The 16,908-nt window shown below is 57.8% G+C and overlaps 7 protein-coding genes and 1 non-coding gene across 8 annotated transcripts; 4 read left to right on the top strand and 4 right to left on the bottom strand.

The window, feature by feature from the left end:
- The first annotated feature begins 347 nt into the window (after positions 1-347).
- On the top strand, positions 348-2,272 carry P884DRAFT_239415 (uncharacterized protein). Its single transcript, XM_069440136.1, has 2 exons — positions 348-1,157; positions 1,243-2,272. Exons 1-2 carry the CDS (start codon positions 597-599, stop codon positions 2,080-2,082), a joined length of 1,401 nt encoding a protein of 466 aa, XP_069299150.1. The 5' UTR covers positions 348-596; the 3' UTR covers positions 2,083-2,272.
- A 257-nt stretch (positions 2,273-2,529) lies between these two features.
- P884DRAFT_276071 (uncharacterized protein) lies at positions 2,530-2,893 on the bottom strand (the record flags this gene model as incomplete). The annotated part of the gene is made up of 2 exons (XM_069442908.1): positions 2,530-2,774; positions 2,860-2,893. 2 exons carry the CDS (start codon positions 2,891-2,893, stop codon positions 2,530-2,532), a joined length of 279 nt encoding a protein of 92 aa, XP_069299149.1.
- A 510-nt stretch (positions 2,894-3,403) lies between these two features.
- P884DRAFT_219824 (complex proteins associated with Set1p component shg1-domain-containing protein) lies at positions 3,404-6,920 on the top strand. The gene is made up of 2 exons (XM_069439426.1): positions 3,404-3,808; positions 3,864-6,920. Exons 1-2 carry the CDS (start codon positions 3,596-3,598, stop codon positions 6,480-6,482), a joined length of 2,832 nt encoding a protein of 943 aa, XP_069299148.1. The 5' UTR covers positions 3,404-3,595; the 3' UTR covers positions 6,483-6,920.
- Positions 6,921-7,290: 370 nt separating this feature from the next.
- P884DRAFT_298118 (triose-phosphate transporter family-domain-containing protein) lies at positions 7,291-8,797 on the bottom strand (the record flags this gene model as incomplete). The annotated part of the gene is made up of 5 exons (XM_069444577.1): positions 7,291-7,653; positions 7,772-8,397; positions 8,456-8,461; positions 8,528-8,595; positions 8,718-8,797. 5 exons carry the CDS (start codon positions 8,795-8,797, stop codon positions 7,291-7,293), a joined length of 1,143 nt encoding a protein of 380 aa, XP_069299147.1.
- A 1,196-nt stretch (positions 8,798-9,993) lies between these two features.
- Positions 9,994-12,954, bottom strand: P884DRAFT_257072 (uncharacterized protein). The gene has a single exon (XM_069441110.1). It carries the CDS (start codon positions 12,740-12,742, stop codon positions 10,478-10,480), a length of 2,265 nt encoding a protein of 754 aa, XP_069299146.1. The 5' UTR covers positions 12,743-12,954; the 3' UTR covers positions 9,994-10,477.
- Positions 12,955-13,267: 313 nt separating this feature from the next.
- Positions 13,268-13,969, top strand: P884DRAFT_298116 (Alb1-domain-containing protein; the record flags this gene model as incomplete). The annotated part of the gene is made up of 2 exons (XM_069444576.1): positions 13,268-13,301; positions 13,410-13,969. The coding sequence occupies 2 exons, from the start codon at positions 13,268-13,270 to the stop codon at positions 13,967-13,969; spliced, it is 594 nt and encodes a 197-aa protein (XP_069299145.1).
- Positions 13,970-14,615: 646 nt separating this feature from the next.
- Positions 14,616-14,708, top strand: P884DRAFT_t61. The gene has a single exon. It is a non-coding gene; the product is annotated as a tRNA-Phe (tRNA).
- A 960-nt stretch (positions 14,709-15,668) lies between these two features.
- P884DRAFT_298115 (uncharacterized protein) lies at positions 15,669-16,808 on the bottom strand (the record flags this gene model as incomplete). Its single annotated transcript, XM_069444575.1, has 2 exons — positions 15,669-15,814; positions 15,869-16,808. The coding sequence occupies 2 exons, from the start codon at positions 16,806-16,808 to the stop codon at positions 15,669-15,671; spliced, it is 1,086 nt and encodes a 361-aa protein (XP_069299144.1).
- Positions 16,809-16,908: the final 100 nt, after the last annotated feature.

The following is a 16,908-nucleotide window of genomic DNA, read 5'->3' as shown; positions in this document are numbered from 1 at the left end:
GAGCAGTTAGAACAACGGTTTGTGTTTGTTACTATAGTATTGCTGTACATACATGCCGAGCATGCCTCACGCTCACTATGTAGCTCTCATTTTGCCCCGGCTACGGAGTGCAAGTACGGAGACCACGTTCGGTTCCTAGCCAAGGCTAATAATGCCTCCCACCGTCAATTGTGATGGCGAAAGTCAAGGATGAGCTCTGCTTCGAGAACAATGCTTAGCAGGGGCGGGTGACTTCTGATTGGTGGTCTGCAAGCCGTTCTGCATGGAGGCGGGGCGCGGGGCAAGGCTGGGCGGCATGTTTGCGCTCTGTGACTCAATTCCTCAGTTCCCAAACCTGAGGGGCCAAATTTCACTTGACCACGCCACACTTTCAGGTTAGTGACGTCGCAAAGTACGAGGTACCGCCTTCGCGCAAAAGCAGGCACTGCGCGCTTATCTGTTCCTGAGGAAAAAAAAAAAGAGAATCCTCAGGTGGTTACACGACCCTGAAGACGCTCCGGCAGCATCCCTCTGCCCCGCGCACCGCGCAATCCGACAGTCACCGAACCAAGTACCATACCCTCGAGAGTCTGGCGCCGAGCACTGGCTCCCAAATTATGCCCGCCGAGAACAACGGACCCCCCAGTAACGGGGCTCCGAGCGGAAGCGCCGCCCCGGCCGCACGAGATGGAACTGAGAACGCGCCAGCATCCGCCAAGTCGACGGCCCCTCCCGCCGACAGAGAGAAACTCACGCCGGCCCAGCTGAAAGCCAAGGCAAAGGCAGAGAAGGCAGCGAGGCGTGCGCAAGTGAAAGAAGCCAGGGCCGCTGCCCAATCGGCATCACCTGCCGGAGACAGAGGCGCCGCCGCAGATGCGAAGGGAGGCAAGGGCAAAGGGAAACAGGATGGGCAGCAGCCCCAGGGCAAGGGCGGGCATTTGCAGGTGCATCGCCCGTCAGTCAGCGGGCGGCGGCCATCTTCGCCCATGACAGAGAAGGATGTTAGGAGCGCCATCCCCGACTGTTTCAGCCACGTGCCAATGGCAAAGCGGATACCGACATCCCAGGCGCATAAGGACGTGCACCCCGCCGTGCTGGCCGTCGGGCAGCAGATGGCTACATTTGCCCTTAACGATAGCATCTCCCGCCTCAAGGCAACTCTTTTGGCGTTCAGGAAGGTTAGTGGCCAACTCCCTTGGAGCACACACACACACACACACGCATACGCGCACACATCGAACCAGCCTTCTCACCAACGGCCAGGTTATCGAGTCGTACGAAACGCCAAAGGGAAACTCATTGTCTCGTCACTTCGTCCCGCACGTCCTCAACCCCCAGATTGAATACCTCACCGAGTGCAGGCCAATGTGCTTTGCTATGGGCAATGCCATCAGGCTGTTGAAGGGCAAAGTCAACAAGTTCGATATCGACACGGCCGAGGACGAAGCGAAGGAGGGTCTCCTGGAATGGATCGACTTTCTGATCAAGGAGCGGATCACGCTGGCCGAATACGCGATTGCTCGGAACGCTGCTCAGTCGATCAACGAGGGCGACACCATCCTGACCTACGGCAGGCATCGGCTCGTCGAGAAGACGTTGCTCGAAGCAAAACGCGACGGCAAGTCGTTTGACGTGACGGTGATTGACGACCCTTTTCAGCGCAGCGGCCTGGAGCTGGCCAAGACACTGCGGCAGGCCGGCATTCCGGTACTCTACTCCCCAAACCTAGGCGGCCTACGGCCCAAGGTGGCCGCGGCGTCCAACGTCTTCCTGGGAGGAGAGGCTATCTTTGCCAACGGTTCACTCCATGCGCCGTCGGGGACGGCCGACGTAGCCATGGCCGCCATGAACGCCGGCGTCAAGGTGATCGTTCTTTGCGAGACGATCAATTTCGACCGCGACCGTGTCTCGGTTGATTCGCTCACGTACAATGAGATTGACCCCGAGAGGAACACGGCTGATTCTTTCCGGTTGCTGTTTGACAACACCCATGACAAGTACATCACCGGCGTCATCACCGAGTTTGAAAGCGGAGGCGGCAACTCGCCAGCCCAGGCCATTTTGGCCTTGCTAAGGAAGCAGGAAGACCCTCTGATTGATTGATTGATTGATTGCTCCAGATGAACCGGGTCAGCGGGACACCGAAGGTGCAGGGGGCATGGTCAAGGGTTGGGCAGAAATGCACAGGAGCTAGCTAGTGTAGTTGAAGCCAGGCCGGGGGACCCCGACGCCCAGATATCTGTCGGCCCGCGCTGCTTTTGCGGCTTTGGGGCCCGTCGAGCGCCGGGACGGGCTATCTGAGGAGTCAGAAAGAAATAATCTTTGTACATTCGAATCTGGCTCGCGAGGAACAGCTTGCTCGGTGCTTTTCGATCCTTGCCGAAAGGGCCAGGGTCGCAGTCCGTTACGCCTCTCTCTCTCTCTCTCTCTCTCTCTCTCTCTTTTTCTCTTTTTACAACCCTCCAGCAGCATCCCATTTCGTCTCCTCCCTTTCTCCCGGCATCTGTTTCTTCTTCGTCAAACTCCAGCATGACAACCCATATCCTTGATTCACGCAGCGGCCTCGCTCGGCGCGGCCGCCGCGGCCTTGGCTGCCCGCTCCGCCCTCCGCGCCCGCTTCTCCAGGATGGCCTGCTTTCGCTCCTCGAGCATCTTGGTCTGCCGCTCATCCACGCCCTGCAGCCAGTACCCGAAGCTCGCGCCGACGCCGCCAAAAACCGGGTACGCCCAGAGAGAGCCCTTGTTGAAGAAGGGACGCATCTCGATGCCGAGCTGCCAGAAGCGGACGACGATGCCTGGATGAGAGCGTTGAGACGCAGGTGGTTAGTCTGCTCGTGTCGTGTGGTGGGAAGGGGGGGGCCGGGGTGGGGGGAGATATACCGAAGCCGGCCCAGAAGAGAACTCTGCTGACCATCTTGGTGGGTTGTGTGTGGTGTTGTTGTGTCGTTGCTCGTGACTCGAATGGAAATCGCTCGAGAGCCCGGGGGGGTTTTCTGGTTCCGGAGAGTGTTTTATCGGGAACTTCGCAGAGATTCCGGGAGTATGGTCCTCCTCTGACGAGATCCCGGCGTCGACGGAGTGGAATTGGCGCTCTGGGGGAGAGCTGCTTGCTGCTTGGGAGCTTCGTGATCTGACGTTGCGATGGTTTGCGGGCAATTGGCTCCTGCGTCGAATTGCAAAGCCACCTTCCGATGGGGCGGCCTGTGCGCCAATCCCCACCTCATCAAATGCCAAATCGTTAGCATGAGGCGCTGGTTAGTTAAGTTATTCCAACAGTGTGGCTTGATCCCTCCCCTGCCCTTGTCTTTGTATCGTAGTACTACACGAGTACTTCTACAAGTACGGATGTATGTAGTTAATCCGTACATACACTACGGCTTGCACCCCCAAAAACAATCGATCGCGTGAAGAACTGCGACGCCTTTTACACCTTGGATTTCCAGATTCCACCTCAACAGAGGTCCTCCTTGTTCCGTGTCTTACCCGCGAAACCGGCAGAAATGACCTGAGCAACTGCACGGCACTTTTGCATTTGCTTGCACGTCCAAGCAAGAAAGGGCAACCACCACATTTTCAAAGTTTCGGCGGCAAACCACGACGCCCGTCATTCGCCGTCATGCCTGCTGCTCTCGAGCCCTCGGCTACGGCCACGGCCGCCTCGGGCGAACAGCAGACGGTCGCGCCTCCTGCCCCTCGAAAGTTCAAGGCTTCCGACCTGCCGCTGCCCTCGGCGACGCGGACGGCCATCGAAGGGCTCGCACACGCCTTCAAGAAAAAGGGCGGCTACGACGCCATCCGGAAACAAGTGTGGGAGAAGTTTGAAGCCAGTGTATGCTCCACTCTCCAGGTCTGACACCGCCTGGATTGCTAACGCGCGAGACCAGGACTACGAAGCCCAAGTCACCAAAGCCATTCTTGAAGTCGCCGAGCAGGAGGTCGAGCGCAATCCCACGCAGCTGCTAACTCTCGAGCGAGGAAAAGCCGCAGCCCTTATCGATGGCGCGCTCGACCGCGGGGGCGTCTACCAGAAGGCGGAGGAGCTCATCAGCGCGCTGATCGACAGCCGCGCCATCGAGGAGCACATTCGCCAGCTACGGCGCGCCGAGATCGGGGACGAAGCCGCTGAGCAAGAGCGCATCCGTGGCGCCAAGACAGACGAGGAATATGCCGCCGAAACGGCCGCCCGCCGGGCCGAGCGGGAACGTGTTCGGGCCGAGCTGAAGGCGGTTGAGGAGAAGAAGCGACAACTCGAGCGTGAGATCAAGGCGAGGGAAGATGCCAAGAGGCGCGAGGCCGAGAGGATCGCTCGGGAAGAACGGAGGAAAAAGGAGCGCGAGGAAGATGAGCGGAGGGAAAAGGAACGCCGCGAACGTCGCGAGAAGGAGAGAGAACTGGAAAGGGAGCGCGAGAAGGAGCGGGAGCGGGAGCGTGAGAGCCGAAGAGAGAGGGAACGGAGCCGCGACCGCGACCGCGACCGTGACCGTGACCGTGACCGAGATCGCGACAGAGATCATGACCGAGATCGCGACAGAGATCATGACCGAGATCGCGACAGAGATCATGACCGAGATCGTGACCACCGTGATCGCGACCGGGACCGGGATCGGGACCGAGATCGTGAACGGTACCGTGAACGAGGTTATGACAGCTACCGAGGTACTCCAAGAGATCGTTCAAGGGATAGGGACCGTGGAAGAGAGAGGGATAGGGAGAGGGATAGAGAGAGGGACCGAACGCGGGATCGGCGAGATAGCCGCGAGAGCAGAGCGAAACCGTCCATCGATGGCCGAACGGACGAGGTTGAAAAGAAGCTCAGCAAGGAAGACCACGAACGGCTCGAACAGGAAGCTCTGGCTGACCTTCTTCGGGAGAGCAAGCGCGTTGCCACCAAGCAGCCCGAGTTGGAGGTTGATGAGACGCTTGTTCCTCCCCCAAAGAAAGCAAAGCCGGCCTCTGCGATTACCCCGATCCAGCGCCCGGCGACAAAGCTTTCCGAGCCCAAGGCTGTGGAGGCTAAGACGTCCGCATTAGACTCGAAAAAACCCACGGATTCTAAAGACACAAAAGAGTCGAGCAATACCAAGCTATCCACCGCTTCCAAGGATCCCGAGGCGAAGCCCGAGAGAGGTCGGACTAGGAGTCCTTCCCGCGATTCACGGGCCCACCGCGGCAGAGAGAGAAGCCGGTCCAGGAGCGTTGACCACAGACGGAGGGATGCTCGCTCGCGCTCGCGCTCGCGCACGCGCACTCCTCGGCCCCGCGACCGTAGCCGCTCTCGGCGGAGGAGCCGGTCAAGGTTCCGCGACAGGAGAGATGAACGGAAAGACGATTATCGGGACGACCGCCGTGACGAGTACCGTCACAGTCGTCGCGACGACTCCCGCTCGACAAGGAGAGATGACCGCAAGGAAGATCGAAGATACGATTACGGAGACCGGAGCCGGTCTCGTGACAGGGCCGACCGGCGGGAGCGGAGCCGTTCCCGTCTCAGGTCGGCGAGGATCGACGACAGGAGGGATAGGAGCCGCTCTCGCCGCCGTGATTCTCGCGACCGCAGTCGCTCACCGCGCCCAAGAACCGAACGGCGGGATCGCTCTCGCTCCCGCCTGCGATTCGGCCGCAGGGATAGAAGCCGCTCCCGATCCAGGGACCGAGACCGTGATTATCGCGACAGACGAGAACGCAGTCGTTCTCGCGCTCGCAGCGACCGAGATCGCAGCCGTGACCGCAACCGCGAGAAAGACAGGATCAAAGAGGAAGATAGAGAGCGACGACGCAGGAGCCGCTCCCGGTCTGCGCGGCCCCCTTCCCGCATGAGCCACACTGACATGGAAGCCTGGAAACAAGCCGAAGTGAAGAAGCGCGAACAGGAAGCTAAGGCCTACCTGGCGGCCCAGAAAGAGGCTAGGGAGAAGGGCCTCCCAGTGCCCGGTATCGACGATTGTCGGCCAGGAGATAGATCACCTGATCTCAAGCGCAGGCGCGACCCAGAGGAACATGATCGATACTTACCCGGCGACCGAGATCGCCACCGAGACCGGGACCAAGAGCGCGACCGCATGGACTACCGAGGCGGCGATCGTTATGACGGCGACCGCGATCGGCCGCGAGACAGAAATCGGGACCGGGACCGGGACCGGGACCGGGACAGGCGCGACCGTTCACGCGATCGCGATGGAGACCGCGCAAGAGACGACCGTCGAGGCACGAGACGCCACAGCCGGTCGAGAAGCCGTGAGCGCGATAGGGACAGGTCAAGAGACAGAAGTCGTGACCGTGACCGTGACCGTGACCGAGATCGGGACAGCCACTATCGCCGCAGCCGGCGCGAGCGCAGTGTGTCTTCTCGGCGCGATAGAGATTGGGACCGGGACCGGGACCGGGACCGAGATCGCGATCGAGATCGGGATCGAGACCGAGACCGAGAGCGTGAGCGTGAGCGTGAGCGTGATCATGGGCGGACTCGACACGACAGCCGGACACGGAGCAGAAGTCGTGGCTAGAAGGTACGATTTGTCTGACGACCCAGGCCTATCACACTCGCCGAATCTGCCGCAGGCAGAGAGAGCAGCTCGTCTTACCACGCCAACGCGTAATTAAATCGAGCCTATCGCGTTCACCGGCACCAAACGCCCCGGGCATTAACAGGGGCAGAGACAGCGATTAGAGGAGTGGAGGGCTGCGGCCGGAGGAGCCGGCTTGGCAAGCGAGCCAACGCAGCTCAAGCTACACGTATGTAATGTGTTTCGACGAGAAAAGGAGCATTGGCGGCCATTCAGCGGGATCATTTGGGCGCCAGGGAGGAAAGGTTCAAGAAAGCAGAACAAAACACGAGTGGTGAACCGGACCGGGGCGCCTTTGCCTTTCGGAAGAATATAGCCTACTGAGCCAAGCGGTCATCTCCCGTGAGATTGTTTCGTAATAGAAACACTACAAATACTGTCCGTTCTTAGAACACTGGTCTGTTGTCGAGTGCGATTGCCAAGTGTGACAGGGGCCTAGTCAACCCTCCTCTCCTGTATATTGTCTTCTCGAGATGTCCTGACCACCAACCAGCAAGCCCGATGACAAGTTTCAAGTCTCTTTGGATCATCAGAGTGTTCTCTGCTAGACCAGAGCGACCACATGGTTTGGTACTTCCATTGCGAGCGGTGAAATCAGGACCATTGTATGTGCACAGGAACCCCCCATTTCCCCTCAAGGGGAGGGAGTTAGCCTTATCCTTATTAACGCCATGCATGTCCCATCTAAGAATCCCATTCTCACCATCCCACTCGGTCCAAACGGGGGAAGGGGGGTGGTTCATACACGCTACGACGTCCCCAACCCGCCCAACCGCCTCATAACGTCCCCTCCGTCAAAGAACGCGCCAACAAGAAACATGACGACCAAGGCGCAAAAGGCTATAATCAGCGCCCTGCGCACAGCAGGCGGTAGCCCGCCCCCCTGCTGATCGTCCGCGCCGCCCTTGGCAAAAGCCCAAGCGGCCTGGCAAAGAAAGGCGATCTGCTCCCCGCCGAGGGAGTAGTAGAGGAGGCCGGCCAGGGCAATGGTGTAGCCAAAGAATTGCAGCCACGAGATGGTCGTGCGCCAGATCATGACCGAGAGGATGACGAGGAGGATGTTTTTGAGGATGCCGGTCAGGGTCATGACGAGGCCGGATGTTTTGCCAATCTTGATTTTAAAAAGAAGGGTTGAGGCGTTAGAGAGAGAGAGAGAGAGAGAGAGAGAGAGAGAGAGAGAGAGAGAGATGCGAGGGGACTCGGGGGAGAATTAGACATCGAGCGCTTACGAGGAAAACGCTGCTCACGTTGAGCATGAAGGCGACCATGGCGTTGAGCAGCAGCAAGCCGCAGCCGGCCCTGGCGAGATCGGCCGGGTCGAAGGCGTTGGCCTCGGAGCCGATGGCGATGATGATGTTCATGAGGGCGCAGACGGGAGCGTAGTAGTAGAGGCTGACGAGCGGGTCCATCTTCTGGGTGTCGCCGGACAGCAGGACCTGGATCATGACGAGGCGCATGGCCTCGAACACGATGCCGCCGAGCTGGAAGAGGAAGCCGGCGAGGCTGAAGTCGATCTCGCCGAAGCTGGCGAGGGCCACGCCGGCAACGATGAGCAGGACGTTGAGGAAGCGCTTGAGCGAGGGCTCCTCGACGCCCCAGGCCCAGCTCGTCAGGAGAACCGCGACGGGGGCGGCGGCCTTGAGCATCTGGATGAAGGCGACGCTGAGGTACAGGTAGACCATGTTGCTGCAGACCAGGCTAGCGCTGTAGAGCAGGCCGATGGGCACAATCGCGCGCAGGTAGGTACGCCCAGTCATCTTGACCTTCTTGCGCCCGTCGAGCAGCGTGGTGGTCCGCGCCAGGACCTGGGTCGCGACGGATGCGAAGATGAGGTGCCAACATGTCAGGATCACGGCTGTCGACGGATGAGCGGATGAAAAGTTAGAACTAGTTCGGAGCGGGCAAGAGCATACGGTATTCTGCCGACCGCAGTTAGTAATCTTTGCCCGAATACTCGGTTCCGTAGCACCGGTTGGAGCACTTACTGAATCCCCGACTGTCGATGATCCATTTGTTAAAGAGGATGGTCAAATTGGAAAAGAAGATCCAACTCCTGCCGCAAAGCGAAATCGTAAGCACAATCCAAACTCGACAAAAAAAAAAAAAAAAAAAGAGAGAGAGAATTATAGATATATATGTATATACATATCTGCCACACTACTGGCGAAAACATACCCGATGTAGAACACCACATGGACCGATCGCTCAGCCGGGGTGGCCTTCTCGACTTGACGCTCCACATCGTCCTCGGCCATGTCGGCGCGGGACGGGAGACCGAAGGGTTCCGCCGGGTCTCCAGGCAAGCGATCGGGCTTCTTGAAGGGGGTGGGGTGGAATACACGGTCAACGGTCTGGGTCACACCCCCCGAAAAAAAAAACAGGTCGCCAAATTTCAAATTTCGAAGCCGAGTCGCTTTTTATTCTACGGTCGAGCAAGGGAGGATGGGCGACCGACCGATGGGCATCGGAGAGGCTTTAGCTCGAAAGAGAGAGAGCATCAGCCGTTCGGTCCAGAAATCACTCAATTCGGCCGCCTTTGCTGCCTTTGGCGAATGGAGGAAGGGGGACGGCACGGGGGATGACGGTCCGAAGAGAGAGAGAGAGAATGGGCGGTTGTTGCCCAACAGGCGTCAGAAGGAAGGGCTGAACAAGCTCAATGGGCAACTAGTGCGGGCCCCTTTGTTGGGGCGTTTCCCAATTTAGATCCAGGCTGTCATCAGGCTGCGCCAGGTAACTAAGTGGTAAGTCGTAGTTACTCGAGGTATGTGCCAGCCTAGTAGCGTACGAAGTACTTGTACGGATTACTCCGTACATACGAGAGCTGTGCCCCACTCTACCACAAACAGCGGAGATCCTCTCGACGGGTCATTGTGCATGCGGGGTGGCCAACCTTTTTTTCTTCTTTTTTTTAACTTTCGACGTGTAAGGATTACATGGGTACCGTATACATACCAAACGGATTATTCGATTCGGGTACCCGGCTGGATGCGATCTGCAAACTCTCTCAAAACTCTGCACGATTGCCGTTTTATCATTCGACCTCTTTTCGGTCGAGAAGCTGTTGTTCCCGTCACCTCTGACTCCCTTTCCCCTTCCCATAATATATGACCTCGGGTGCTCACTCGTGTAAGAGATCAATGTTGGCACACGAAATATCCCACTTCTTGAGCATCTCTCTAAACTCAGAGAAAACGGAACCTGCGTCCACGACCGGGCTGTTCTTGTTGTGCGCAGGCGGGAATAATGAGGCGCTGACGCTCATGAATCACTCTCCGATCCACTTCCTCTGTGGTCCAATTCTCCCCAAGATCAATATTGCAGATGCTATGTCGCCTCTCCCTCTCTCTCTCTCTCTCTCTCTCTCTTTTTTTTTTTTTTTTTTTTTTCCTCTCGTACTCGCGTCATGTCACAAGACCAGAAGGGACAAACTGGTTTGCTTCGTAAAAGAGGCCGGGGATCGGGGAGTTGATACCGTACCTGGCGTACCTCCCGCACACCGCGACCACCTCCGGATGGTTACTTATATAACGCACATCTCTTCGCCGAGACCATCCATGGGCAGCCCGTCAACAGGGGAACGGCTTGTTCATATGCTGGAAAATGATGTGACCATAACCGGGCATGACACATCCATAGACGCGCCTTCGCTTGCCCCTCTGATTAACTATGTTTCGAACCCATAAACACATCTATGTGGCCCGGCCAAGTGCTGAATAAAGCCCCACGCCGAACTGCCCATAAACCTGGCCCAAGCATGGGCGGGGAAACGGTGCCCCTCATGAACCCCTTAAGAACCCAACAACGCCGTTCGCTATGCATGACAACAAGCAAGACAACCCAAGGCAGGAACTCCCGAGAAATCTCTCCTCATCCTTACGCACGCTGCGGCGGCCTAGACTTCAGTAGCCCGGGAAAGAGGCTGTGGGATCGCGACGTCATCCGTCGGCTGTGTAGCCAGGTCCGCAGACGGGCGGACCGACATTCTGACCCTCCACCTCGTCCAGAGTCGGAACACCGGGGGTTGGCAAGGCAGGTTGCGGTTGACCAGCAGCCTCGACTAGTCCCGGCCCCTCCGACGCGGTATTTGTTGATCCCACCGTCTCGCATGGGGTAGGGGGATCGCCGAGCTCCGCCGAAGAATCCGGGTCCTCCAACAATGTTCCATCTTCCTGCACAAGGCCTGGACTCTGAGTGGCAACGCGTGATGCGGCGGCCGCATCGGTCATGTTGCAATCGTCTGCGGTTTGCTCCTCCGTGGTAGGCTTGTCGATGTCCGAAACCAGGGCTGGGTTGGGATCCACACAATCGTAAAAGAGCATGAAGACACCACCCTGGGAGAGGACGGTTTGCTCATCCACCGGGTATACGTCCTCGTCGCTTAACCGCCACCACTGCGACGGCGGGCTGTCCCGAGCTGATGCCGACTCATCAGCCTCGCTCGCGCCATTCCCGTCATCCCCCTGTCTTGTCGCCTCGTCCAAGATCATGCCGTCGTCGACCTCCTCCTCCTTCTCCTGCCATACCCCATCATCGAACGTCTCGGCTGTTTCCCGCTTGTTCGTGACCGGATGCGAAAACACGGGATGTTTTCGGTAGCAGACGTAATGCCCATTCTCGTGACGTCCGTAGTGCGTGACGACAGCGCGCAGCTCGTATATGGGGCCGGTTATCCTAGATGGCTCCCGGTCTCCCGCAACCATAGATGCCTTGGGATCCAGCGTCCACTGCTCGACGTCCCGCGCAGCCACCGTGCCCTCCTCCAGGTTCACCCGCGCATCGGTACTACCCAAGCACCAAGGACCGAGGTCGAGCATCATGGGGAACCGGACAGCGGCCGAGTTCTTGAACATGTAGCCCGTTTGTTCGTCAAAACCAGATCGGTTAATGTGGAAAACCAGGCTCTGCGGCGGACGGGCGAGCACAATCTGCTTTGTCTTTGTCGAGCTAGCCCGCATTTTCGGCGTGAGGCCGCACTTCTTCGTCAGCGTCTCTTCGTCAAACGCCTCTTCCTCCAGCGCTTCTTCCACGCTCTCCAGTCTCCGCTGCAACTCGGGAACCGCCCCGGCACGCTCGGCGAGAGCTTTGATAAGATCTCGGCACATCAGAAGGGAGCATTTCAGGCACTCGACGCCCTCGATCGACTCGACCTTGGTGTAATGATCTAACCGCTCATAGAGATCGTGCTCTGGCAGGTTTCCGAGGGTCAGTGTCAAACAGTTGAAGGGAATCAGATTCAGCCCCTCGCAATAGCCGCAGTTGACGCAGGCCACGCGCTGCGCCATCAGCCCTTCGAGCGGATTGCGCGTGATACGGGGCTCGGGACCCGGCTTCGAGTGGCCGTGAAGACTATCATAGCCGCTATCATCGCTGTGTTGGCTCGCCGAAGCATCGTAGCTGGTGCGGCCGGTTTCGAGCCCGGGGTGGTGTTTAAGCGCACGTGTCGCCCTCGCAATCTCGTTGTCGATCTGGTCCAGGAGTTTCGAGTAATACTCCTGCGCGTCTTGCTGCTGCCAAGTATTCATATTCTTCAAGACTCTCGGCGTCCAGAGCGTCTTGCCATTGCTCGAAGGATCGGTGAGCTCAGCGATCAGTTCGCGGAGCGTGTCGACCGTGCTAGTCGGAGACGATTCTATCCTTCGCCCGAGGGAGACTGCCGACAGGTAGGCCGGGAGCGGCTTGAGAGCCGCAAGGCCCTGCAGAATGCTGTTCTGAAAACACGAATTGTCATAATTCCCCAGGCCGGGTGGCTGGTCGCTCGCGGTTTTGGTTCCCAGAGCAGCGCCGGAAAGGCTGCTCAGACTCCGGCGGCCAGCCTGAGATACCGAGCCGATTATCCCGCCCCCATTGTCGATCCCGAGAATCCTCCTCAAGGCTTCGCTCTTGGCGGCGCGGGTCGGCGGCTGCGTCTTGAGCATGTGTGTTGGAACAAGCGGGGGGGTTATGAAGCGATCAACGGCAAAGAGGATGCGAGCCGGAATCACCGCCACTGCCGCGTCCCATAGAAGCTGAGGGAGCGATGGGAGTCGGCGCTGTTGGCGGACTGCCTGGTATACTATGCTAACGACGAGCAGCGCAGCGGTAACGACCACGCTCGGGTTGGTGAGCCGAATCCGCAGTTGCCCGTCACTGTAGTGCTGATACAAGTCAGGATGGCCGCGAGAATCGAACTTGCTGAGCATGCGCCTCGTGTCGGTGTTCATTTCTGTGACGAAAGGAGGGTAGCAGACCACATTGAAGGCCAGGAGAGCCTGGCAAACAAAGAGACTGCGAGTACGTGGCTAGATCAGGCGTTCGACGGCGTCAAAAACAATAAGAGATGCAAAAAATGCCATTGTCCGGTAACAAGAGAACGGAGCCGCCCAGCCATGCAGATATGGGAAACAGGATATCACCGTACACAGGACAGCTGTTGGCAAGGCCAGAAAACGTTCGAGACAAGCGAGTTCCGGGAGCAAGATGCGTGAAGGTTTCTTGGGGGCTCCAGGCTTAGCTTTCCCTTCCTTGGCCGGCTGACGGCACCAATTGGCCGCCTGAAGCCTTGCCGGGTCACAAGTGTGGGGATGCGAGTGTTCACCCCTGCAGGCCAGGCGCCTGATAGCTCGCGAGGCCCCACCAGAACCTACAAGGGGACGTACACTAAAATATCGAGAGCGATAAGAAATTCGCGGATGAAGCCCCACGCTACTGCCCTCGATAACGAAACGAAACACGGGCGTAAAGACACGATGGCGAAAGGGACCATTTCCAAGGGCAAGAGAGGTATGTGCATTACCCAAAGAGACAGTGCGCTCTCGAGTGGACTCGTATTGTGACTAACTCTTTGCCTCTCTTTTGTTAAAACACCCCCCCCCCCTCCCCCCCTCTCAGGCCCCTCAATACACTCCCGCGCCGCCAGGCGTGCAACCTCCCCTAGCATCGACACCGACAAGTCTCTAAAGAACGTGCGGCCGCCGCAAGAATCCGTCGACCGGCGGCCGGCGGTGCTCGCGGCGCGCCAGGCCGGTGGCGCCATCAAGAAGGCCAAGTCGGGCCGGAAGGCGGTGCTGAGCTCGAAGGCGCGGCGGCGACGCGAGCAGAGCATGAGCCGCGCCGAGGCCATCATGGACCGCACCGCGGTCAAGGTGCAGAAGAGCAAGGGCCACGCCAAGGTCATCCACTCGCGGAAGAAGACGTGGGACGAGATCAACAAGGAGGCCTTCGAGCTGACGGAGGAGCAACGCAAGCTGCTGAGCAAGAAGGCGAGGGCCAAGATGGAGGAGGACGCCATGGTGGAGGCTTTTTATGCGGACGATGGAGACGCCGAGATGGAGGGGGCTGACGATCTCGGGCAGACACCTGGCACTTCAGAAGCTTCTGCCGCGCCGGCCGTGTCGGCGCCGGTTGCGACGGCTGAAGGGGGCGAGGAAGAGGAGGAGGAGATCTTGTGAGGTTGTTGTTGGGCTTTCTCTGCTTGTGGGTCTGTTATACAAACAAAATCTGCGTTGGGCTCAGTTATATAATTGGTGTTCGGAAAGCATGGTGTCATCGATACGCTTCCGGTGACGCGATGCGAGGTTGGCCCGGGGAGGATATCGGTTAAAGAAAGCGTGGGTACTACGACTGGGGAAACTGGATGATCAAAACACAGGATATGTCAACAAAATAGGAAATTTGTCTAACGGGCGTAGGTTTGGTTTTATTGTCGGTGTCTAGGACAACAGAATTTCTTCGTTTCAGCCAAAAGAAAATGGAAAGGGTCTGCTTGGGGAGGGTGAAACGACTTGCCCATGACGGACACACCACCACGTTCGGGTTTGCAGAGCTGGATAGTCTCGGCAAGACGTTGAAGTGTAGCGCAAGAAAATTGGGAGAAGGAATAAAGATAGCAGGTAGAGCAGGCGCCGATGAATCCTTAGGGCTTCCAACGAAACCCTCAAACTGTCATGCCACGTCAAGTACCTGAACTCAGCAGTCAGAGGAAAGAATCCGAAATAGATGGAGCGAGATCATCGCGAGTCGTAACAATGGCCGAATGTTAGGACTGGGTGGTGCATCTCCATGTAGAGCTATTTGCACACGCGAACTTCCGATGAAGCGGGTTTAGCTCAGTTGGGAGAGCGTCAGACTGAAGTAAAAACTTCAGGAATTTCAATCTGAAGGTCGTGTGTTCGATCCACACAAACCGCAACCATTTTACTTTTGTCTCTCTCTAGCACCACGTTTTCGTACGTTTTACATCTTTTCCTGGACTGCATGATTCCGGGCACTTGAGTGATGACTGTCTTAATAAACAAAGCAGTCCTCCGGAATGCTCGAGCTCCTATAATACCCTGTACACGAGAAGCAGCTTGTCAAGAAAGGGTGTATAGAGAATCTCCCTGTCAATCGAAGGCCAACAAGAAGTCTTCCAGACAGCCTTGGTGTTTGATTTTAGCGTTGCTTTTTGCAATCTTGCGTGGGGCATCGCGGCCAATACAGAACGCCACGCTTCCTTTCATGCACCGGAATCAAAGTGCTTAAACAAGCCCACATTGAACCCCCATTCATGTTATGACGTAGGTATCATGAAAGTAACAACACTTCTGCCCATTCCGATGATTAGGGCAAGACGCCATTGCCTGTTTTCCATTTCGACATCTGATAGTAATACATCATGCCAGGCCACGACATAAGACCCGATCGAACCCATCAGGTAGCATAAACCGTCGTTTGTTTTCTCTTTCCCCTTTCCCTCTTTCCCAGTACCGAACCGTCGATATGCACCACGACCAATGGACCAAAAAAAAAAAAAAAAAATACACCAGCAACTAGGGTGGGATCCGCGACGCCAAGCCGCCGGGTGTCTGGGCGGACACCCTTTTCAACATTGCAACCTCACGACGCCAGCTAGTGAGACGCCGCGGGTCCCGCCGTTTGCTTCGCTACTTTCGCTGTCGTATTCAAACCAAGAGCTATCCGTCGCCGGCCTGCCAGGACGATGTTGTTCGGAGTTTAGCGCTAGTGATGGGGAGACAGCGCGTTGCGGACACGTTCCACACGATCCCGCTCCCTCGGAAGCGCGAGGCGGTCAAGTGCCAAGGCCCTCAAGCCCGGTTGCCTCATCGAGACCTGCACGGCTTTTCCTTGTCACTCCACCCCAAAAGGAATTCAGGGTCCGCCGCCGAAGTTCGACTGGCCCGGGCTGAACATCGGGTCCGGCATGGGGGTGTAGTTCACGTCCGGCTCCGTTTTGAGTGCGGGAGAGAAGCCCGGAAACGTTTCTTCGGTTGGCGACGGATAAAGCGAGCCAGAGCCTGGCATCAGAGCGTTAGGTTCCGTCCCGGGAGGTGCTCCGGGCCACGACTCACCCTGTGAATAGGCGATGCTCCCATGTCGCTCCCCTGATGCCAGGCCGTCGAACTGCAGGCCTTGTAGAGACGGGTACGACGAGGCGATGCTGGTGATGCTAGCGATGCTAGCATTTCGGCTGCGTGGGGAGCCCATCGGGAGTTCTGGCTGGGGGGCTTGACCGAAGGGCATGAACGGTTGCCCAAACGGCCCGCTCTCCGTTTGGACAAACTTCCTGGCTTCGTTGTTGAGCCAGCGGTCGATGTTTGGGTCGTTGCATTTCGCGTGTGCCATCAAGCGATGCTTCAGCGCGCCGATTTCTCCGATCAGGCCGTCTACCTCGACCTTCAAGTGTGCGTTTCGCAATTCGAGATCCATCTTCGTGGCCTCCAGTTCCGAAACGTACTGCTTCTTCTTTTCTCTGCACTTGCTCGCTGCTACCCGGTTTCGTTCCAAAAACTTGTTCCTTTTTTGTGTCTCCTCGGCAGCGTTTGACTCCTTTCTTGTCTTCCTGACTTTCCGCTTCTTGGGCGGCTCATGCTCCGGCGGGGTGACTGGGGCCGGCGTGTTCCCGACTACGAAGGCCTGATGAGACGGGGACTTGGCGCTCAAGCCCTGTCTTGTGGGCGGCTTGGGCAGCCCGGTGGTGTCCACTTGGATCTGCGGTTTCATATCGTTGTTGCTGCTTCCCGGACTATACAGTTCGGGGTCGACGAAGAGTTGCTTCTGGTCTTCGGCCGTCAGCGACTCGGGCTGATCGGGAAAACAATCCCAGATGTCCGTCCTCGGTATCATGTCTTTCGAGTCTGGCGGTGTGAGCGCGCCGTGAACGTCCTTGCCGTACGGATTGAACGGGTTCAGGCAGATGACACTGTTGTTGTCCTCTTGCCCTGGGCTTTGGTGCGGATTGGGGTCTTCCAGGTCCAGATAGTCGAAGAAGTGAGACGGCGGCGGCTCCATCTGGATGCTGCACATTGGTCTAGCCCGCTCGGCGTCGAGCGACGGTGGATGAAGTAATCAAAGAGCCAATAATGCAACCCCGTGCTTGGCGGGGAAGGGA

Source organism: Thermothelomyces heterothallicus, assembly GCF_042370625.1.
Source record: "Thermothelomyces heterothallicus CBS 202.75 unplaced genomic scaffold P884_scaffold_6, whole genome shotgun sequence".
NCBI classification, from domain to species: domain Eukaryota; kingdom Fungi; phylum Ascomycota; class Sordariomycetes; order Sordariales; family Chaetomiaceae; genus Thermothelomyces; species Thermothelomyces heterothallicus.
This window is presented reverse-complemented; position numbering and strand designations above follow the sequence as displayed.